This window comes from Cylas formicarius, unplaced genomic scaffold (assembly GCF_029955315.1).
Source record: "Cylas formicarius isolate icCylForm1 unplaced genomic scaffold, icCylForm1.1 PGA_scaffold_4__25_contigs__length_36172078, whole genome shotgun sequence".
Classification (NCBI taxonomy): Eukaryota; Metazoa; Arthropoda; class Insecta; order Coleoptera; family Brentidae; genus Cylas; species Cylas formicarius.
The window spans coordinates 22,420,854-22,444,762 of record NW_026844334.1 but is presented as its reverse complement, the minus strand read 5'-3'; the positions used below and the strand labels follow the sequence as shown (position 1 = coordinate 22,444,762).

Sequence of the window (23,909 nt, the reverse complement as noted above, 5' to 3'; positions counted from 1 at the left end):
CCTCTATCGGAAGACAACAATAATTCAACGGAAACAAAATCAATGTTTATTGTAATGCGTATTAACAATTCCCATGTTGTATAACTAGAGAGGTATGAGAAAAAATATGGTTTACATTTTTCTTCGTTCACTATCAATTATCGCACGGCAGGGCAGCAAGGGGAAAACGCATTATACTGTATGCACAGCTTGCACTAGATGGATTGTATATCAATTTGATACTTCCAATAAACTACTCACAAAATGGCGGCAGTGTTAAAAGTTTGCGTCGTTTTCAATAGTGATAAGATTTTAAATTGTCCCCAATCAGAGCATTATAAATTCCAGTGGAAATTGTCATCAACTAGACGATAATTATAAATTGTGGTGGCATTCCAGGGGCACTAACTAACATGTTCAACAAAAAAATAAATAACTTCTCTATTGAACCTTTCCGTCGATGGGATAAATTTGTATGTTATCACAGTTAACATCCCTGCTAATTTTGAACGAAATCAACAGGATACATATGTTGCAAACCGTCCATATCTTGAAACAATTTTTTCCATGATATTTTGGGCTCGTAGTTTTTTGGGGTGAAGAATTTGATTTTGTAGATAAATATTAGGTATTAATTTTGTCAGTTACCCGATAAATGTTGCTCATAGCGAAGGTTTTTGGGATTTAGATTTAAAAAGAGACAATTTTGATGAGTGAAACAAATGCAATAAACAATAAAGTTTTAAGTTGCGTAAATTTTTAAAGAGTATTAAACAAACTACTGTTTGAAGACACTCTGTATGGTTTGGACTAAAGTAAATTTGGCAAATATTTTTACCTATGTAATCTGCGATCTGTCTGCCATTAATTGTGGAACACAGTGCATAAACAAAGTAACACTCTCGCGTATCTATATAATTTCGTCGCAGAAAATCTGAGAGAATTTATCACAGCCAAGGGAATTTAAGCGTTAACGAGACAAGTTCCTGTGACTTACGCAACTCGCACCCATTTTCAGCAAAATTTCCGTGTTAACATTACATAACTGGAAACCGGTCAGAAAAACATTACCGCAAAAACACGGTCTTCAAGCAAAATTTTAACTCGAGACGTGCCGTTGCGTCAAATTGCAACGAGCTGGTTGTTTTTTTTTATATAAGCGATCAAGCGAATAGCGAAAGTGACCACATCGAGTGATGGAGATGAAGTTCATCAAATATTTAGCTGGACGTTTACGGGAAGTCAGATAGTATTAACCATCGTCCGGAACCGGCCTTAAACCCAATAAGGTCATTTGAAATTGTAATGGTGTATACTTTGTGTGAAAGTTCTATTTATGGTTAGCATAATATGTTCGCGGTTGCAAATGTTTTCCCAACTTGTTAAAAGTTTGTTGTAACTGACTTCCGAAAAAAATGAACCATGCTCACTAAATGATGTTTAAATGGGAAGTAAATAAACTAGACTAACCAAAAATTATCAAAAATTCTTCAATTTTAGGATAAATTTTATTAACATAGTTGAGCTTGGTTAAAACATTTTGCTGTTAATCTATTTAGCATTTTAAGCATATTTGTATGGTCGGAATTTTAGTATAGAAACATCATGCACATATGTATATGGCAGTTTGTAGTATAAATTATTGGAAGTTTTCTCCACCTTATACTGTTTTTATGACTTCTGCTACTGACATATTTGTGAGGTCCTTGATTTGATCTATAAATCTAACAGAGCATATGCCTCTCGATTTTTTGCCGTCTACTTTTCCTTAGATCATACTTTTCGCCATCTAGCCTTCCTTATGAAGTAAACGACAATATATATTAATTCAGATCTTGGCTGAGGAATAAAAAGCGTCGAAAGACAACAACGCAAGCTTGCATGTATTTCTAGTTGCAGCAACATTTCATAATGATGTAAAGTAACATTGTAGAAAATTTAGGCGATTTCCATGTGTAAGTTAAATCATGAAAAATAAACAGCAAATGGCACACTGCTTGCCACATTGGTGAAATTTGAAGTCCTTTGTGAGAATATTTTATTAAGTATTGTGCGTTCACAATTATGTGGGTCCCGTGGTCTACTAAAAGATGGCGCAGTGTAGGAATATGGTTGAAGTATCGCCCAATTTTTAAGAGAAAAACAGCTGTTGCAGCTGTTTGCTATGCTTGCAATTTCTCTGAATGAAAATGGTGTGCAATTGGCGAATTCCAGTCAAAAACAAAACCACCACCATCAAAACGGAATCCTCCGTTTTAATTAGTCGTCCTTGAACTGTACATCTTTTCACAGCTCGTGTCACCCGATAACGCGGTTGCCCTGCCTTATTCTAGCATTCGCATGATTAGCTGGAATCACAAATTCCCAATAAAAATATTTACCTATTGTTTTAATTGAATAATTATTTAAATCAATTATACGTGCATTAAATCGGAAAAGTTTGTGTGCTTCGCGGATTTTTGATTGGAATGGACAAATTGGGGTTTTTCACTAAAACATTTTGCCAAGAGGTGGGTGATATATATTCTATATTAGTTTGATTGACTGTAGTAAGGTATTATGTAATGCTTAAATTTTTTCGGCATAGCTATGACTCTACCGGTTTTTGAAGCAAAACACATTAAGCACAATACTAGGAATGTCAGAAATATTGTAATAAGCTGTACAGGAGGTTAGTTATCAAAAGCAGAAAAGGGCAATTTTTATGATATTATATATTGAATTAAAAATGTCACAAGAACTATAAAGACAAATAATAATATTAATGTTGAAACTTATTTTGCACACAATTTTTGTAATCACATTTCCAGATAGGGTGTCATTAGGCAATGAATTTGACGTTAATATAAGTGTGTGGCTAAATAACATTGTGAAATCAATAAATTCTTAGACAGGATTACTTTTTAATTGAAAACTGATTGACCAGACCCACACAAAAAGGGCTGTAGAATTAAGAATTTAGTAAGAATGTTTTATTTCAAGTTTTTTTTTGTTTAATTCGGAAGAGATTGATGGGTCCTTCTGTCTCATGTACTATAAAATATCTATTTAATTGACCATATTCTTTTTATTAAAATACAATCAATACTTTCATGTATTACACACCGTTAAAAGATGTTCTTTTAAATTTTACTTTTCAGATATATGTGTACGCTTATTGTGTGCAGCTACAAAATGTCTAAAACAAGCATCAATAAGCAGATTTTACAACAAAATCAGACTAAATTGACAGCCCAAATAAATTATCTCATATTTAGAAACAATGCAACTATGTATCAACTATGTAGATGCAATAAAACTTGTGTTTAAAACTTTTCAAAACGGCGCCAAAAACTATGGTGATAGCGCAAAATCATTTAATAAATAGGTAATTAAAGAATATATTCATTGGTAATAAGTTTAAAAAATATGGTATTCTATTTAAATTGATCAAGCCCCTAAAGTTCTTATTGAATTAGATTACATTTTTGGACGATATTACCTATTTTATAATCTTTATCTTTAAATATTACTTTTACCATTTTTGGGCATTTTTTTACGAAACCAGCTGAAGTTAAACAACATTCAGGAATCACCAGAGAATACAATTATTGTTATATCAATTATTTTCATTCAGTGATTGTAGAAACTAAATCAATGGCGAAATGTCGAATAAGATTCAAACTAAACCGAATCAACGCATTGCCGTTACGCATTGCTACGAGATAAAAATGATTGCCAACTATTTTTGTAATCTATTCCTTTGATTTTTAATGTCAATCAGTTTCGTTGCAGTTTTAATATAGTGCTAAAGATATATTAATCTTCTAAACGTTATACGCATATTTTTATTTCTTTCATTATGATTCATTTACTGAAATATATGTATCTGCCCAGCTAGGTGTAGTTTTAAAATCGGAAACATGAGTCTAACTCTACTACAATCGGTAAGTGCAACTAACTAAAAAAAAGTTTTATAGTATCCCTAAAGAATGTGGTTGGTCTTTTTCATTATACAATTTTCATTTGAAAAATTTAACCGATATGTGAAGTCCAACACACCCATGAAAAATAAGAATTATATTCGTACTCAATAAGGTCTCCATCATAACCTAGTATCATTTTGAAATCCTAATTATAATTTTTGAATATTATGAAATATTAAAAACTTCATCGACTTAAAAAATGCCATAGTTTTGGTTAGCTAGCAACCATTTTAAATATAGTTTTAAATCCATAGCTAATTAAAGAAAAATTATATAGTAATGATACTATGTTTTTTTCAAACTCAACGAATGCGTTTTTTGTTACTAGATATTATCCAATGTCGGAATATTACACGTTATCAAGATTATCTTATTACGTACCCGTGAATTTAAATATCTGATATCAAATTAAGTACGTTATCGCTTATTCATTGGTCGTTTTAAAGGACTTCGTCATTCGTTAAGTTCTTAGTTTCCAGGTGATATACTTGCTCAGAAATTTGGCAAAAATGCACTAGAGCAAAGCTTCGGCTGTGCAAAATCAATTAACACTAGCTTAGTGAAATGGTACGTATTATATGTATATTCACCATTCATTTAGTTCAAGTAATCCTTTTTGGATTATTATTGTAAATTGTGAAACTGCAAAAAATAGCTTTTGGAAGGTTAAAGAAAATTTAAACTTAATTTTACTTGAGTTTGCTTTACCACCAAGTGATTTGACAAGACGAGACGACATTTTTCTGTCATTATATACACAAGTTTAAATATGGAATTCTACAATTTTATATTTTTCGCGTACCTTTTCACCGAGGTTTCGCGTTCGTTTTGGTGTCGCGCGCTAACATTAATATTTAGCATGTTCGAAACATCTCTAACACTAGTTTGAAACTATTTTTAAACCGCTACGCTTTGTGGTATGTGACGTAACCCCCCAAACGACTCGTGAATTTTTCAAATTCGCGTATTACGAAAATTCCGCGATTAGTTACCTCGAAATTATTGTTGCAAATGGCATCCACGCAGGTGCAAATCCAAGAGGTCAGTTAATTAAAAAAAAAAAAGGTGAATTCCACATACTCCCTCATTTTGACTAGTGTTTCCACAGCTGGAGCTAATTAAAACTTTTGCAGGGTGGCGGATACTTGAAGCGAGCGAACCCGTCGAATCTCCAGGATATTTTCAACAGATACGCTTCCATCGAAAAAAATGGCGAGAAGTTTATGACCGCCGAGGACTTTGTTATCAAATATTTGAAACTACTAGATGACAAGGATTATAATGCCGATACAGTACGATTATTGGCTGGCATCGTCGACACCAGCAAAGACGGCCTTATTTCGTATCCAGAGTTCCAAGCGTTCGAGGGGTTGCTTTGCTTCCCCGACGCCTTGTATAAGACTGCCTTCCAGCTCTTTGACACAAACGGAAATGGAATGGTTAGCTTTCGTAAGTAGATGCGGCTCTGAAATAAACTCGACCTTGTCAAAGGTCAACTGAATTTACCGCCAAATTACTTTTTTTTTGTTTATTGTAGTAGAGGTATCAACTTAGGTGTGTTATATAGTTTGTAAAACTTTTCTTTTTGTTTTCACTTAAATATTATGTAATTCAAATGCGAGATGCATCCTAAATTGACTGACAGAAGATAATAAACATAATGTGCAGGTATATACATCGCTATCAGGTTGTTTTTTTATTTTATGTTTGTTGAACTGAAATAAAAGCTGCTTCAAAAAGCATACTTAATTGAAAAAATAATCATGTCACTTATTCGAAAATACATTAGGGTTGATGATTAATTTACGTTTCTATTTTGGTTAGTTGAGCCGATTTTGGGTTGGGGTTGGGGAAGCGTTGCCGTGCAGAGGAATGCATGAGAATTTAAATTAATTTGCAACATTTACATATATATAAAATGGTGCATTTACAGTTTTAATTCAAAGCTTTGTTTTCTTCAGAATCATCATAATTTAAATCCTATGATGTTCAATTTAAATTTCATTTTTGTCATTTTTTGACTGCCAAAACATCATATTTTAAATTTTTTGTAATACGACTCCGCTATGATTTTTTATTTTTTTTATGGTTTCTTATATTCTGATCATAGAAGTGTTATTCAGTGTGAATTATAATAATAATAATATATTGTCACGAAATATAATGTTCTCATTTAAGTAGGTTATTATTGTTACCCACATAACTTTCAAAAAATAACTTAAACTGACTTTATTTTTAAAACTATAAATCATATTTTAAAATCCCATTTTAGATTTTCAAATTAGCTGCCGTAAGTTTGAAATACTCTAGAACAAACTGGAAAATGTATTAATGTCTTAATGAAAAAAAAAAGTGTTACAATGGTATCTGGTATCAAAAAGTATAAAATACATTATTATTACCAAAAATCTAAAAGATAATATTTTTGAGAGTTGAAACATCGCGAAAATAGAGTTTGAATGAAACCTTTATAGAAAACAACTAAAACAAATATAAATTTTGTAAACAAAATGAGATTTAGATTCTGTATTTCGGTCCCCAAACAACTTATTTTGTTTTCTCGGCATGTAGGTGTTTTTAGAAAATATGGATATTAAAGAAAATATGGCAATTTTTAATCTTTTCTACATAGCTCAGACAAGATAGATGCTATTGAAAATCTGTTTATACAACTCTTAAAGACTCGAAAAAGTAAGGCTGTATTGTGCAAGTTACATTTTTCAATAATAACGACAAAATGACGATAAACTATTTGACGATCATATTTCCGCATACTACATAATTACTCAATTTGTATAGACGAAATTTCTTGTTGTATAATAAACGTTAAAACAATACTGATGCAACTTATAAATGATTTGAAATTTTCCATTACATACTTATATTAAAGGACATATTTGCTTTTTGCTTCTCAGAGGAGTTCGCTGAGGTGATGAAGAAAACCGAACTGCACAAGCGGATCCCATTTAACATGAACTCCCCATTTGTGGAACTGTATTTCGGCAGAAACAAACAGCGTTTAGTAACATACAACGAATTCAGTCAGTTTCTTCATGATTTTCATGAAGAGTATGCCATTGAAGGTTTTAGAAAGGCCGACAAAGACGGCACCGGTTTTATTTCTGCCTTGGATTTTCAGGATATCATGACTAACATCAAGAGTCATCTGCTTACGAAGCAAGTGCAGTCGCACCTGATCGAGGTTAGTGTTTCGCTTTGCCTCCATCAATTGCAACTGTTGAAATTAATGTCATCAGGCAGTTCAAGGATCACAAAGCCAGAGCCGCCGCGTTAGCTTTGCTTACTTCATAGCGTTTAACTCGCTCTTAAACAACATGGAGTTGGTAAAACGGATCTACCTCAACGTGACCAACGGTCATCGCTCGCAAGAAGTCAGCAAAGATGAATTCATGCATTCCGCGCAGGCCATGTCACAAATGACACCACTGGAAGTCGATATCTTGTTCCACTTGATCGATGTACTACACCAGAAAGGGTAATTACGCTTTATATAATTGATAACCGGTATTTTGTTTTTAAGATTCTCTTATAACTAACGCTTAAAATGTTGGCCATAACACGCTATTACGTAAGTAATTTCTAAATTTGCATGCATTATGTGACTAGTTGTTAAAAAGGGATTGTTCTTGTGTCTGTTGCTGCTGCTGCTGGTGGATAGGTTTTTGTACCAGGAAGATAACACCGTATGGGATGGGTTTGTGTCTGGACGTTTGTATGCGAAAATTTGTGATAATGTGGATTTTCTTTGTTTTAGGAGAATTATTTATAATGACTTATACGCCATTGCCCCAGAACAGTATTTTAAACAAATTACTAATCGATTAGCCGAGATCCACGCTGTGTCTGTAAGTATTTGCTTTTCAATTTAAACATCCATAAGGAAAAATAGATTAGATAGATTCCTATTATAGTGAAAATCCTTAATAACTTTATTATTGTTAATGAATTATTATTTAAGTGGGATTTTGGATGCAGGGAAAAAATAGCAGTGTAACTCAATTGTAATTTATTTTAAAATTCGATTTCGAATGAAGCAAAAAAAATAGAACATCTTTTCTAGCATTGGAACTAATTGGAATGTTTTCAGCTTTTAAACATCATTAGGTATTAAAATCTGCAAGGTTTATTTAATTTTAATAAGCTGATTATTATGTAATAATTTTAGAGAAAAGCTTAAAACTTGGATCTCCTAAAACAATAACTAATACTAAAAATATCTATTTGTATAATAATGTTTAAATTTTTAGAGTCCAGAAGAAAGAGGCATCATGATACAAGTGCTTGAAAGCACATATCGCTTTACATTAGGTTCTATTGCTGGAGGTAAGTGATAAATCAAGGGGTATACATGTATTGGTTTTAAAGGTCCTCCGACGTCTTTCGCTCTCCAATTGTTATTTGTCCCTATCATTCCACAGTGCCTTTTCTGATAACCTTATTGACACTCTCTCTCCGTCGCCTTCTTATTATTCGTAGAATTTCTTTGAGAAGAGGATGCTCTTCCATTCTGTGAACCTCTCCTTAGCCTCTCCTCCTACACAACTAGGGGTCTGTAAATTACTCCTATTCATATCACTGGTATCATCTAGGTATTCCAAAAAGAATTCCTTTTGTAGCTGTTGGCGCGACTGCTGTTTACCCCATTGATCTAGTAAAAACTCGTATGCAAAATCAAAGAACGGGTTCATTCATTGGTGAACTGATGTACCGAAATAGTTTCGATTGTTTTAAAAAAGTTATTAGACATGAGGGTGTGTTTGGACTTTACAGGGGGTTGGTACCCCAACTGATGGGAGTTGCTCCCGAAAAGGCTATAAAATTAACAGTGAGTTCTTTTTCATAGCTTTGAGGGTTTAATTAATCAAATGTCTTTTTGTAGGTAAACGATTTTGTACGAGACAAGTTTACCGATAAGAACGGAAATATATCATTATATGGTGAAGTTATATCGGGTGGATGTGTAAGTAGCGTAAGAGTTTTAGTATTTTAAGTTGTGCAAAAAATAAAATGAAAATAGCAACCCTGCAAAGTCAGAAATTTTTTTTTTTGGGAAAAAAATTTTAGCTTTGATTTTTAAATTTTAATTAGCGTATTGTTAAGTGGAAAGCTAAAATTTGACCCTTAAAATTTTGTCGTGAGTGGTTTGTTATACTAAAAATATTACATATTTTTTTATATCAGGAAAATATTTTGTTATTATATTATTATTATTATTTACCATGTTCGCCATATTTAAAACTTTATTTTTCTAGAGTTAGTGAATGCATGAATGAACTTCTATATATCATACAGGTTGTCTCAACAATATGCATTTATATTAAAATATAAAAATGGTGAAAAATATTTTTTTAGTTTATATTAGATATGCCTTTGAATACACTGGCCGACTTATTTATGTAGTAACTTTTCCAAGTTTCTTTTATTAGATTGTGGTGTTATTTACTGTAGGCAGGTGCATCGCAAGTAGTGTTCACCAATCCATTGGAAATAGTAAAAATCAGATTGCAAGTCGCTGGCGAGATTGCCAGTGGGGCCAAAGTACGAGCGTGGGCGGTCGTGAAAGAACTTGGTTTATTTGGATTATACAAAGGGGCAAGAGCGTGTCTGCTTCGAGATGTGCCATTCAGCGCGATCTACTTTCCAGCATACGCTCACACCAAAGCAAAGTAATAACTCCCAAAGCAATTAGATGGATCAACATAAATGATTTTCTATTGTGTTTCAGATTGGCAGATGAAAGTGGATACAATCATCCCCTTTCGTTATTGGTAGCGGGTGCTATTGCAGGTATACCCGCAGCTTCCCTAGTAACTCCTGCCGACGTAATCAAAACAAGGTTGCAAGTGGTTGCCCGAGCTGGTCAAACCACGTATACAGGGGTTTTAGACGCAACAAGAAAAATATACGCCGAAGAAGGATTCCGCGCTTTTTGGAAAGGAGCAGTGGGTGAGATAATTGATTACGTTCGTCAAGTATAGAAATTGCGTAAATGTTCTGGTATTCCAAAGTTGCAAACGCGAAATTTAAAAAAAGTAATAATAGCAGTCAAAACAGGTGGAAATCGTTATAAGGACTTGTATTGATTTGAACCCTAGGTTGGAATTATCAGAAAAGAGTACAGTAACCTCTATCTTTGTTTACGTTTTGTAAGAAATGAACAACATGAACACATGAAAAAAGCTATGATTATAGAGGAAGTTTTCTATGACTAGAATAGAGCAAATTGACGAAGTCTAAGGAAGATAAAATCAGCAAACATATTAGAATTACTTACAGTTTTGGTTAGTTACAAATTACTCATACCTGTTGAAAATACCTTAATCATTCTCGATGCATTGATTTATCTATTCTAATTTCAGTATAGACCAGTCAATAGTGGAAAAAATTTAAAATCTCCAGGCCGTACCAATACCATTATAGAGAAAATACAATCAATTTAAAGGTTTAAATTCTCATCGTTGTAATTAACATTGCTGCTTTAAGAAAGTTTTTGCTTCCATTTGTTTTGTTAAGTTACTTGTTTACTGTGTTTGTTTTGTTAATTAGTTACCTTGTTCTATTTTTAGCTCGTGTGTTCAGATCATCACCTCAGTTCGGCGTCACACTATTAACTTATGAAGTTCTACAAAGAGTCCTGTATGTTGACTTTGGTGGAAGGCAAGTATTGTTTATTATAATAAATTGGAAAAACTACATCTGATGATCTGATGACTTCGTTCTTGAGGTTCTTTTATATACAGGCATTTATGGCAATTTATGTTATTTTAGCCGTCCGTCTGGATCTGAATTCAAAGTAGCATCTATAGCAGGAAGCAAAGCACCGCCAAATCCGGATCAAATAGGCGGTTATTCCGTATCGGTACCAATATTCTCAGGGATTGAATCGAAATTTGGGTTGTGTCTACCAAAATTTAGCATACCGCAAAGAGCATAAGCAAAAATTTATTTTAGTCAAGATAAATTTAGGGCCTGAAAGTCATTTGAAAAATTGTGTGTTCTACCGTTTAATTATTAAAGAACCGTGTTACTACATTCAATTTAAGGTTATGTAAAAATATTTAGAGAACTAAAGTTTGAAGATCTACTTGGGACTCGGGTTCTCACATTCAGGAGATTTATCAACCGATTTAATGACAAACATTTATTTAATTTATTTTTACACATAATTATAAAATTTTGTACACATAATTTACATAATTTTTTCCAGCAACTCCACTCTGTAAAAGTTTTATTGACACTGTTTCTTTAGTAATTGAATTGTTGGGATCAGAGATTTATTGTATATAACATATTCTGTATATGTACACTGTTTAGGATTATAGATGGAAAAGTATGGTGGTTTCAGTAATAGGCCGGGAAAATATGTAACAATTTGTTTTTACAGGTGCTGTGATATATTCCAATTCTTTTTCTTTGACAGCTTTCGACATTTACCCATTTTTTGTGATACCTTTTTCCTTGTTGAGCATCAACTGATATTTTATTGCCAAGTGATATTGTGGCACCCCACTGTACAAAATCTGCACTGTTAAATCATGTTGTATCTAATAAAATACACTTCCAATTGGGTATATTATTGAAAAATCCAACATACAATTACATTTTAAGCAAGCATTTGCAGCTTGCATGTAGATATGTTCTGGTTTCACTCTATATCAGAATCATTACAATCCAACATTCCACTTCCATTCTATTCCATTTTTCAAAAAATTACTAATTAGTTTAGATCTCTAAACAATATACATTCATCATATAAAACAATCTAAGAAAACACTATATTAATATTAAAAAACTAATCCAAAATCTACATCACTTCATTTTGGTCAAATCATATAATATAATCACTAAACCACTAACAGTCAAATTCACATATCCCAGTATCCTTAAGTTTTAAGAACATTTCAATAATTACTGTTTTTAAAGAGTGTTACTGACACATCAGTTATGAGAAGCGGCAGCAATATCCAAAATGGAATAAGAACATGAATAAGTCCTAATTGCAAAGATTTATATTCCAGCTTCAAACACAATAAAATCTGCCCTGCAATTATTAAGGCAACCACTAGGAACAGAAGTATATTCTTGTTCTTAAATAGGTTCTTCAACCTATCCCTTTTGCAGCAGATAAATATATTAAATAAGGCATCTATTAGTAGAATTAAGTCGTATATCCACATGGGCAGAAATATCAAAAACCAATTCCAGTAGGTACGCCCCTCCAGCCGCAGACACAATAATATAAAAAATATTAACAATATGAACCAGGTAAATAGGGCTCTGTGCATTACCATTTTAGCCATTAAAAAGCGTTGTTCCCTTTTTTTAACTTAATTTGATACATGGCTTCTTTAAAATGTGAAATATCTGAATTAAACTGCTGTAAGGGTTAGGTGTGAGATTTTTCTTCTTTACGTTGTGTGGTTGATGGTGCCGAACACAATAAGGTTTTTATAATTTTGATACCTTACATTTAGCGTGAAAAACAAATTTCCATTATAGAACGATTTAACTACTAGTTTCTTACCATTGAGGACGGTAGTATGTCACATGTCCCCTTCCCAGTCAACCAGAAACTGGCATATGGAAAGTGAGTGGTTACAAGCAGCCTCAAGATTATACAGTTTTACAGGTTTAGTCCCTATATAGTAAAAATTCATGCGCCGCAGGCGCCATTGATATTTTTGTAGAAAAGCTAATGATTTTCAGCGCACGCCTGTACATTTCAAGCACTAACCTAACTAACCTGCAACTTTGGGCCAGTTTCTTTCTAAACGGCGATTTCCACACACTTAAGTCGTTTTCCAAGAATCTAGCAGAATTTTTTAAAAAATAATCGCGTAGAAATGCTACACCCTAAGTTATTAATAATCTGTCAGCGGCCATGTTTCGTTTCGCTTCGTTTTTTATCTGCAGCAACACCTCTATTACTTTAGTAGCTATATGGCAGTCCCAATAAATGTTTGTCTGAATTCCAATGTTCCCAACTTTTATCTCTTTCCTATATACGTATTTTTAAATAATAGTCCACTCTTTTATCTTCTCTATCACTAACCAAATATCTTCTGTTTCTAAACAATTAAAATACAGAAAGTTAATAACAACATTGGCTGATGGTCAAAGAAACAAAAGCTTGCAGTTAAACATTTAACGCCTTCTTCATTAGTGCTGGAAAATGGACATTAGTATATAACTTATAACACAGTGCTGGAAGTCTATTAGCAGATCCAAGTTCAAGGAAGAAAAATGTTTCCTTTGGTTCCTAAACAAGTTTCTCTGCTTCAAAGCATAGATCTAATGATTGAAAGTTGCTTAACCTTAAAATATATTTTTCAAATAAAATGCGGTTATCTGTTCTAGTTGGCGCATTAGAATGGCACAGGAAAATAAGTATTTATTAATTGGTTCACTGTACAAATTAAACTACTAAATATTTTGTAAACATGATTCTTACATGCATTTTACTAACCGCATGTATAAAGCTGATGCTAATACCAGCGTAGTACGTTCATTTTCCTTACTATTTTTGTATTTTAAATTTATCTATCTTGTTTTCGAATTTTAGCAGATCCACTGATTTTGAAGTTCATCGGAACTGGTTAGCAATAACATACAGCTTGCCCATTGACAAGTGGTATTTTGAAAATACTTCAGAATGGACACTGGATTATCCACCATTTTTTGCTTGGTTTGAGTATCTGCTCTCATTAGTTGCAGCTCTATTTGATAAAAATATGCTAGATGTATCCAATATAAACTACGCATCGGAAAGGACAGTTTTATTTCAAAGATTATCCGTTATTGTTACAGATTTAATATATGCTTATGGCACCTATAGGTACAAACCGTGATTACATTTAATTGTCTATTTTATATCACTTCTATTATAGGTGCTGCCATGTACTGCCAAAGGGGTGGCGAAGAGATGTAGTTCTTCCTATTTTGTTGCTCACAAATTGTGGTTTGCTCATGGTAGATCACATTCACTTTCAATATAATGGAGTAATGTATGGCTTTTTATTGTTATCAATTTCGTTTATGTTGGAGGTAAGTAGTGGGTGATCTATTATTTATGTTATCACCTCTAACTTTTTATTTTTGATTTTAGAAAACAAGTTTAATACAATGCGATAAAATACAATATAATAGATTTCATATTACTATATTAATATATTACTACATCAATTACTATACTAATATTAATATTATTAATAGGTATCTGGAAGAGTAAGATCTAGGCCGTTGGCTCTACATAATATTGTGCCGCAATGCTGTTACATATATTATTTAAATATTCAGTAATTGGGTCAACATTATGAAAATTGGCGCCATCCCGTTGCCATATAACATCTACCAATTCATTGATTCTGATGTTTCTAAAAGATTTCCTATATCTTGAATGTCATTTTGGATGGTATCTGCCTATCTTCCCTGTGTATTTTCATATATTCGAATCTGGTCCTACTTTCATTTTTATCATTTTTTATATATGACAATATTAAGAATTTTTCGTCAAGTGAATACATTATTCTTCAAACTTACTGACGGGCTGTCAGTAGCCATGGTGGTTGTTGAATGCCGTACGGTCATGACTTAAAAATGAAATCTTAAATCTCGCGCTTCTGAAAATTTTTTTTTCATAGTTACTTGACAAGATAAGTTCTTTATTATTGGCATAGGCAGGGTCTCTACAGTAGCTATATAGGGCGACGCGTGGCCAACTAAGCGACCATTTAAGTTTTAGCGAATTCTACGCTTAATGTAAAAAATAACTATAATAGTTTATATATTTTTGAAGTCTGCATAAAAGGCCCTTTCTTTGTATGATATACAAGTCTTCCAAAATATAACTGTGATATATGTTTTTGATATATAAGTAAATATGTATTATTAAATCTATAGATCAATCCCTACAAATTTGTATTTTACTTTTTTTCTAAAATATAAACTAAAAATGTTAAGGGGGGGTAACATTTATAATGGATCATCCCTGCACTTGTTTGAACCTATATTTGAGTGTATGGGGTAATAAATCAAAAATTTTTTTTAGGGAAAGTACTTATGGTCTGCATTTTGGTTCACTTTTTTGTTGAACATGAAGCATATATATCTGTACTTGGCTCCAGCATATTTTGTTTACTTATTACGACATTATTGTATGGATGTTCAATTAGATGGTCAGATAAGAAAAAATATTACTTTTTCAAAACACATTTTTATAAACTTGGTGAAGCTAGGACTGGTTGTTGTAGGAGTATTTATTGCATCCTTTTTGCCATTTGCCAAACACATTGGTCAGGTAACTGTCACATTTTCCACATTTGGCATTATCAGTTTTCACTAAATTTTATAGGTACTAATTCGTCTGTTTCCATTTAAAAGGGGTCTTTGTCATGCATATTGGGCTCCAAATATTTGGGCACTATATAATACTGGCGATAAAATTGCGACAGTGATATGTAAGATCACAGTAAGATGATAAGTTGTTTTATTAAAAGAATTATTATTTTAGTATCTAGTCTTGATATTCAAATTATCAATAAGCCACAAGCTGTGATGACAGGTGGACTGGTTCAAGAATTTTCACATTCCGTCCTTCCCAGCATAGCACCTTTGACTACTATGTTACTGACTTTATTATTTATGTTGCCGGCTTTGTTAAAGTTGTTCTTCATTAATAAACAACCTGCCAATTTTTTGAGGTGCCTTGTGCTCTGTGGATTGACTTCATTTATATTTGGTTGGCACGTCCATGAAAAAGCCATACTTATGACCATTGTACCAATGAGGTAAGTTGATAATAATAAGTTTTCTACAAATCACTTAACAGAACCTGAATCAAAGCATTTTTTTTACAGCATTCTTTCTGTGTCAGAATTACCCGACGCAAAAGTTTTTCTCATTTTGTCAACGGTAGGTCATTATTCACTGTTTCCCCTCCTCTTTCCATCATCTCTACTGCTGGTTAAAGTTCTATTGTTACTTTTATACTCTTCTTATGCTTTCTACAGTTTGTATAAAGTATATTCTTTGGCGATATGCAAGTACACCTTGCCGCTATTGAATATGATCGAGAGTGTTTACATTTTAGGATTGGGTGGTGTATTTGTGTATGAAAATTTTGTACATAAATTATTAGACAATGACACAAGGTTGCCTTTTTTACCACTGATGATCACTTCTGTATATTGTGCAATTGGAATTATGTATTGCTGGGTCACCTATTACTTATTTTTTTTGAACATAGGTAGAAGTAATATAAAATATAAAGCAAATAAAGAAAACTAGTCGACAATGTGTGGTTTCATTGATTCTACTTATACGCGCCTGGTAATCTATGTTGCAGTGTATATTGCAAATATAAAACAATCTATCACAAGAATGCACCACCAATATTTATCTGGTTGTAAAACAGACAACCGATGCATTTCAGCAAATCTAGCGTTGCCACATCTGCCCAAAGCCATTGGCAGCATTGTAATTTTAAAGGAGGCATATATGAGTCAAGCTTCATGTCCTACATAAAATTTAAGGTATCTCTCAATTTTTTTTTTTGGTAAGCCTTTTTTATACTTTAATGGAAGTTCGACAATCTCTTAATATTTGAAGCAAGAAACTTTTTTTTTCTGGTAATTGGATATATAAAAAGACGATATTTTTCGATGTATAGTGATCGCATAAGTAAAAAAAATAATATTAATTAATGTCAATTACTAAAATTTTTACAAAAATGTGAATATTGTAAATATTATAAATATATGGATTTTATACGAAAATTCGCTTACCCTGTTAGTAGAACAGTCAACGTGTGTTATTGGCTATTGAACTGATATCAATTTTTTTTTTAATAAAACAATACAAAACTGCATAGAACCTGAATAGAACATGAGCCGGGACAAAGTGGAAAAAAAAACCTTATAACCAAGTTTTTATTATATGGGTTATACAAGCCTTAAGGTATTGAAGTGGTTTTGACAATTATTATTGTGATAAAATGTTTGCGATATGGCCAAATTTGCTCACTGCTTATGGAAAAGCAATCGCTGATACTTTTGATTTTTAAACAACAATACAATTTGAATATATTTTGGTATCAAATAATATGAAGTGTACGTAGGGTTGTATAAGACACTGGAAGTTTATGATACTAGATAAGTATAGGTGTTTGGGAATTTTTTTTTTGTATATTCGCAGATGTTCAATTTTTATACATTTACATATTATAGTATGCTAGCTATTAATATGCGTGAGGAACATTATAAGTTCAGACAAATGTGGTGTATCTCTTGTTGGTGGGACAGTATTCAGCATATTCTTCCCAAGTGCATCCCGAGGATTTGCAACATTCATTGGTAATGGAAGAAGATCGACGATTAATTCCTCTTTTAAAACGAAGCAATCTTTTGGCCTTATTCCTTGGCAGCCACGGAAACTGCGCTGCAAATTTCTGTATAAATATAAATCTCGAAACTATTTCACTGAATAAACTACCCTTACTAGAAATTGATTTAATACAGAACTCAGAAATATATTTACCATCATCCATTTCGTAATAGTTATTTAGGTTGGGATCCGTTCGTCTTGTGAGCCGATAGATGTCCTTTTCACAAGCCCAATAAAGATGTTTAATCAGCGTTTCTCGGCATCTGGTATATTTCTCTTTATGCCAAGCATTTTGCCAGTCGGAATGGGTTCTGAAAAATACATTTTTAATATTTATTGTGAGAGTTGACGTCGGCACTAATTGCAAAAAAAACTTCAGGGAAATTAAAGTTTACCGCTGCTTGCATATTAAGAAGATACTCTTGATAGGTATTTGTTTTAAACTACATGTTTAGATCATATGCTCTGCTACGTCTTACAGTGTGGCGTATTGGTATATATAAAAGTAGCACAATCTTTAATATTTTAAATGGAATGTCCTATGTATTATTGCATTTTCTAATTATTTGCACTAATTTCCTATGTAAGCATGTGCCCAAAAACGCTTAATAAACGCCATTTTTGTTACCAATTTGATTTGACTCCAGGGGAGCGGGTGACTGAAGAAGTTTATCAACGTATTGCATACCATATTATTTCTATGACCATTAGTTTCTGAGCATATTTTTACAAAACAACATGGTCACGTCACACGTCACTCAGTGACCATCAAAACCGACAAACGTCCAAATAACATCGGTGTTTTTAATCTACCGACGACATCAGATTGCTCCCAATTCTGTGAGTAAAGTGACGAAGCTGGCGCCTTAAAGTGGCAGTTTGGGCACTCTTGATTCGTGCCAATGCTTTTTAAAGTAGGCAGTAGAAAAATGAAACTTCGGACATTTCCGGTTTTTAGTCACAGCTTTGAGAGCGATCGGTTGTTAGTGAATAAGAGAATTTGAAATAATTAGAGATAAATAACAACCCGTAGAATGGACATTTTCCCCAAAATCCAACTTTTTTTGAACGCTCTTTTATTCATTATTTTGTAATTATCTTGTTTAGGCGAACCATTTATTTTATTTATATTTTGGGTTAGTCTTAAGATATTAAGATGCGGTTTTCACTGGGTTGTTGGAACATTATTTAATAAATTTAAAAAAATCGCAAAATATTCCAAATTTATTCAAATGTGTTAAGTCTTTTTGAAGTTATCGACATTGATTTCCGAAAATATTCTAATATTCCCCACCAGAGATAGAGCAAACAGCAAAAAGATTTTAAATTGTCTTAGCTTTAAAACAGGGTGTACTCCAACTATGGTTAATATTGACAAATTTTGTAAACACCGGATAATCAAAATCAAGATATGTCGAAAATATTTTCTTTTATTTTATATTGGCCTATTTATTTTCGGGATATTTTTTCCGTTTCCCTAATACATTGTTGTCTTTACATTGACACCCGGTATAGCTATTTCACAAACCGCAACCCAAGCGACGCTCATACAGTCTAAAGTTATCTTTAACTTGCATTTCTTAGAAATTTGTTTCGTATCTCTTTAGGTGTCCATACAATATCGACTTAGTGGAATAATGTTGTGTTAATCCACTAGCGAGACACATTTTCTTTGTTATAGGAAAAATCTGAAATTTAATACTTTCTTCTTAAATCATATGCCTCTCAGTTTTCACAACGCCCTACCCCTTATCGGAAAGGGATAGTGCGTTGTCACGTAGAAATAGGCATTTATCATTTTTAAGGAAGTATATCTATTATTCTTAATCAAATTCCGATATCTATTTTTGCCTCTTCCTCTGTATTATTTTATTCTCATATACGGTACTTTTCGCTCCGCTTTGATAAAATTAAATTAAAACATGAATAATAGTTTCTATTGTCGATGGAGACTTAATTTTATACCAGTTGTAGCTATTAATAATAATGCTAATTAGAATGAATTATGATTAATAAATGCTGTTTCATTTTAAATGTCACTTGTTTTCATTTAAAAAGTTCTTTATACATAATGATTTTTAATATTATGATTATTATTATTTATTAATATTATGAACCACTTTCTTTCATATAATGTAGTATAACTCGCAACAACTATCAGAAAATTTGATAATTATCAACAATAAACATTTTTGCTAAGCTCTAGCATGCAAAAATAAATGTTTGATGCTCTATTTGTGTTTCGTGATAAAAGTATGACTAGAAGACAACTTTTTGCACAATTTGCGAACAAGCAATAATAAACAACAAATTTCCGAAATTTTTTCCTTTTAGAAAATAATTTCTCACTTAGCCTATATTACAAAATAAAATCTGGTCGGAATATAAAGGGGTAAGTACCTTTGGCGAAAAATCAGTTCCAAATCATTTTCAGACCGAGTCGCGTAAGAAATATCAAAAAGCACACAAATTGCCGCCAATGTAGACACCGGCAAAAACATTTCGACAGTATTCTTATTGCTTGAAAACCAAAAGAACCAAAAAAGCGAAAACAAAACCGTGTTGCAAACCGATGCAATTGCCTCGTAGTGAAAGCTGTCAGAGTAGGCAATTTTACAAAAAGGAAGTTGCGAATGGACTAACTTTCTGATGAGAGGTGTTCAGGAAGATTCATTCTTGAACCGGAGGCGGCAAAAAGTGGCGCAGTCGCTTTCATTTTGTTAGTTCAGGATGGGGGCGGTTTGTGATTTCGGTAAATTTATACTAGACGACATAAAAATTGTTACAGGTTGATTTTGTTGTCATAATATAATGTATTATAATTTTGTAACGTAAACTATTTACTTTTATATTTTTCAAAAACACTTTTTCGACGATTTCAATATATTTAAATGAACTTACTTGTTTAAATATTACTTCCAAAAATTAGAATAAGATAAGATGAAGTTACAACCTTTGTTTTAACGAAATTATATTGTATTCATGGTATTCATTGCTTGACGTTCAGCAATTAGGTGCGAAACTACGCCTCCGCAGAAATTATGAAGGTACCCGTTTGTTTCAATTTATAATGGAGAATAAAATACAACAAAATCATAAAAATCAAAAAACAATATGACAAACTGTACTAAAAAAAATACTGCTAAACCCTTTTACCCTTTCCCGTCGATCCGATTTATTTTCCTCTTTGCCTTCTTAGGGCCGGACAGACATTTTTTTAGGCGGTATAGAAAAGGCATGCGGTAATAATGAAAACTATTTTGGGGTGATAATAAAAGTTCAGAAATATGTATCACGAACAAGCAATAAATATAAAAATATAACTATGAAAAAAGACGAAATATGATTGGTATAGTTGAGAAAAACGATTAATATGGAAGTAATCTTTTCCATTAGGTATATCATAGGTATTTCATTTCATAACCATAATAATAAGCTTTCTGATATATATTTAAAAAAAATATTTTAAGAAAATATACTACAAAAAATAATAATAAAAATAAATCAAAGTTACGGTTAAAAGAGGGTGTCGTAGATTTAAAGATTAGCATAGCGCTTTGAATATTTAGTAATTTCGGATTAAATGCTCTAAAGTGGCACATTTTTTACTTCTGTTTTAACCCATTCTCAATTTTAACTAATCGATAGAGATTTTAAATATTTTTCCTCACATCGATTAATTTTTGTGGATGTTTGAAACGAACAACGTTTTCTGTTAACATTCGAAATGATATATTACTATGTATAGGCCGACTTTGCAAAATCAAGATTCGTTTGATAATACAAATCTTTCTAAAAATACTAATTGGAGAATCTAAATCGAAGAGTCTAATTTTCGCCATATATCGGTGTACCTATCAACGGACTTGGTTTTCAGTTCAACTTCGTGGACTTATTTTAAATTATAGGCAATTATTTCATTATACCATTCCTGGTCACAGTAATTAAGGTATATATCACCCCAATTTCATTTAGGCCTGAAAATCTGACACTGGAACCCAATAAATTGCTTGGAATAGTTGATTCAATAGCAAATAAAATGTTATTAAATGCGCGGTAATAATGAAAACTACTCTACCTACTCGCAGAGAAGTATTTGCAAATTATATACGGCAGCTTTGGAGGCGAAACTATATGAAGAAACTGCAAATACACGCTCTCAAGCCAATTTATTTCTGGTCTGATTTGTTGGCTGTATTTTATTGTTGGTTAAATCAAACGACAAGGTAACTTTGCTCCCCGGGGATTCGATTTCTCGAATGTGGGAACAACGAAAAGACGATGATCAACCCTCGCAGAGTAGGTAGAATAATTTTAAGATATCAACACCCTTGACTTACTGCGTGTTACGACGAAAGTTTTATTTTTATGAATCGAAATATGGATGAATTGCGATTTGTTGATTGGATATAATAAAATCTGGGTGTCTTTTCTCGAAAAGAGTTGTCGCACTGATGTTTAGTTCTTTCAAAAAAAACTCTTAGCACTTCATTCCAGTTCAAAGTAGGAATTTATATTTGCTATGATAGTTTCGTAACCAACAACATTTTGGTGCAAATTTGCAGCCCAAGTAATTAGTAATTATTTTCATTTAATAATGATATAAAATCAGGTAGATAATAATAATGTTCAAGCAGTTGGTGCTATGCAACAAAACATGATTTTTTTTATTCGTAGTATTTTTATGCTTATATTTTCCCGTTTAAATAACACATTTTTGAAAAGTAAATAATTTTGTTTGTTCTGCAAATCGCTTGACCGATACTTACTCTTGTGTTGGTACTTTTTATTATGTAAAAAATCAGCTACCATCCTGGGACCTCAATAAAAAAAATAGACAAAATTGCGTGAAATTTTATAGTATTCAATATTACATATAGTTCGTCAATAATGGTTATAATTGATTAGAATCTGCCAAGGCAAAATTATCAGTAACAAAATACAATTGTCTACGTTACGCGCTTTCATGAGCAGTGTCAGAGTATCTTTGAAAACCCATCTAGCTATAACAAGCATTTGTTCTTTCTTCAAAATACCTATATTATTGTACATAAACTATAGTGTTCAAGCGTCCTCAATTACTTGATTGGCCCATATAAGTAGTGCTTCAGAATGGGGACATTTTCTGGAAAATAGCATAACAAGATATTGGAACTCGAGTGCCGCTAGTTAAACAAAAACGTTGAAAATATCCCCAAGAATTCCCCGAAACACCGATAAATTAATTACAAACGTATTACAGTCTTCGACAATAGAGAAGAGATTGCTCAACCTAAGAGCTCGTAAAAAATCACCTTAGAAAATTTATTGCTTTAAATGAAACTGCTGTTTGCTCATTCGGACGATATAGGCGCCCGGGCGATAGTTTACAGGGCGTTGAATTTCTTGGTTTAAGTTACAAAACGTAGGAAAATAATATTTTAAGTACATAGGTATTTATGCATTTGTTAAAAATGTATATATTTACTATATAATGCAGCAAGTTTTGTAATCCACACTTTAGTGTGGATAGAATATGTGGAATATATGGATAGAATATTATTTATTATTCTTTTGTATTTCTCGACCAGTTTTCAATTTGTTTTTCCATTTAGACCAGAGTTTCCAACAATATGAAAGATTTTTAAGTCATACCATTGAAATAACTATTCTTATTATCACGGCAATAGCTGACTTGGTGCATAGTTTTTAAAGTTAGTGCTCACTAGACACTATACTTTATCTTATTCTCGACTTATATTACGGTGCTCATAGGTGGAAATCCTACCTACAAGATACTCGTTTATAGAGGGATTAATAAAAATTAGATCAAAACAAGCAAACATTTCAAATACAGAACAACAAATGAAACTATCCAACATGGTTATGACCAGATTAGAAAACAACAACATCACATATCCAGGTTCTTTAAAATAAACTATGTTAATAAACATAGAGAAGTGGCGCCAAGTTGCTACCCAGAGGGGTACCACAAGTGACCGGTAAATATATAAAAAAAAAAAACGGTCTTAAAAACAAAGACTGGAATTCAAATACCCGAGTATAAATTAATAAACAATATAGTTTATATAATTACCTTATCATTCGGGTTTTCCAAAAATAATCTTCCCAATATCTGCTTATTGTTGCAGCCATGAGCAACATATCTTGCATATAACACAAAACAGCTTAAATCACTGGGTTGCGAATGTTTTACGCAAGGGACGAATAACTTGTGATGAATCAAGTATCTGTTTTTGTGAAATTTGTGAAATATTTGAAAATTATAAGGTATGTCTATAATTTTGTTGGAGTTTTAATCGCTTTCTATTAATTAAAAGCACCTTTAAATCATTAACAAATTAAATTATAATATTTTTAACGTTTGGCACCCTAACCAATTTTAATAAATTAAATTTAAACAATAAAAACAAAATAATTAAACGACCTTTATCGCTGGGAACTTTAATTTGGATTTATTTTGTAATATTCACTCAACTATAATGATTGAGAATTATTTCCCCCTTAATTTTTTTTCAACCTGCATAATTTTCATATTTTCAATTATTAGATAGAATATAAATA

The 23,909-nt window shown here is 32.2% G+C and overlaps 3 protein-coding genes across 8 annotated transcripts; 2 read left to right on the top strand and 1 right to left on the bottom strand.

Annotated features, from left to right (window-relative positions):
* The first annotated feature begins 2,150 nt into the window (after positions 1 to 2,150).
* LOC132700543 (calcium-binding mitochondrial carrier protein Aralar1) lies at positions 2,151 to 11,870 on the top strand. Of its 6 annotated transcripts, none has more exons than XM_060667924.1 (13): positions 2,160 to 2,489; positions 5,078 to 5,393; positions 6,860 to 7,146; positions 7,202 to 7,440; positions 7,624 to 7,659; positions 7,720 to 7,810; positions 8,213 to 8,288; positions 8,582 to 8,790; positions 8,845 to 8,925; positions 9,414 to 9,631; positions 9,691 to 9,911; positions 10,532 to 10,622; positions 10,734 to 11,870. In XM_060667924.1, the coding sequence occupies exons 1-13, from the start codon at positions 2,448 to 2,450 to the stop codon at positions 10,897 to 10,899; spliced, it is 2,073 nt and encodes a 690-aa protein (XP_060523907.1). In that variant the 5' UTR covers positions 2,160 to 2,447; the 3' UTR covers positions 10,900 to 11,870. The 6 variants fall into 6 exon arrangements, with proteins under 6 accessions (XP_060523912.1, XP_060523907.1, XP_060523909.1 ...); XM_060667927.1 differs by lacking the exon at positions 2,160 to 2,489 and adding an exon at positions 4,290 to 4,511; XM_060667925.1 differs by lacking the exon at positions 2,160 to 2,489 and adding an exon at positions 4,533 to 4,985.
* A 1,240-nt stretch (positions 11,871 to 13,110) lies between these two features.
* Positions 13,111 to 16,275, top strand: LOC132700545 (probable dolichyl pyrophosphate Glc1Man9GlcNAc2 alpha-1,3-glucosyltransferase). The gene is made up of 7 exons (XM_060667930.1): positions 13,111 to 13,464; positions 13,528 to 13,800; positions 13,853 to 14,009; positions 15,013 to 15,261; positions 15,316 to 15,421; positions 15,475 to 15,751; positions 15,821 to 16,275. The coding sequence occupies exons 1-7, from the start codon at positions 13,406 to 13,408 to the stop codon at positions 16,248 to 16,250; spliced, it is 1,551 nt and encodes a 516-aa protein (XP_060523913.1). The 5' UTR covers positions 13,111 to 13,405; the 3' UTR covers positions 16,251 to 16,275.
* Positions 16,276 to 16,890: 615 nt separating this feature from the next.
* LOC132701134 (probable insulin-like peptide 7) lies at positions 16,891 to 19,846 on the bottom strand. The gene is made up of 3 exons (XM_060668839.1): positions 19,746 to 19,846; positions 17,499 to 17,656; positions 16,891 to 17,399 (listed from the first exon to the last, which is right to left on the bottom strand). The coding sequence occupies exons 1-3, from the start codon at positions 19,844 to 19,846 to the stop codon at positions 17,227 to 17,229; spliced, it is 432 nt and encodes a 143-aa protein (XP_060524822.1). The 3' UTR covers positions 16,891 to 17,226.
* Positions 19,847 to 23,909: the final 4,063 nt, after the last annotated feature.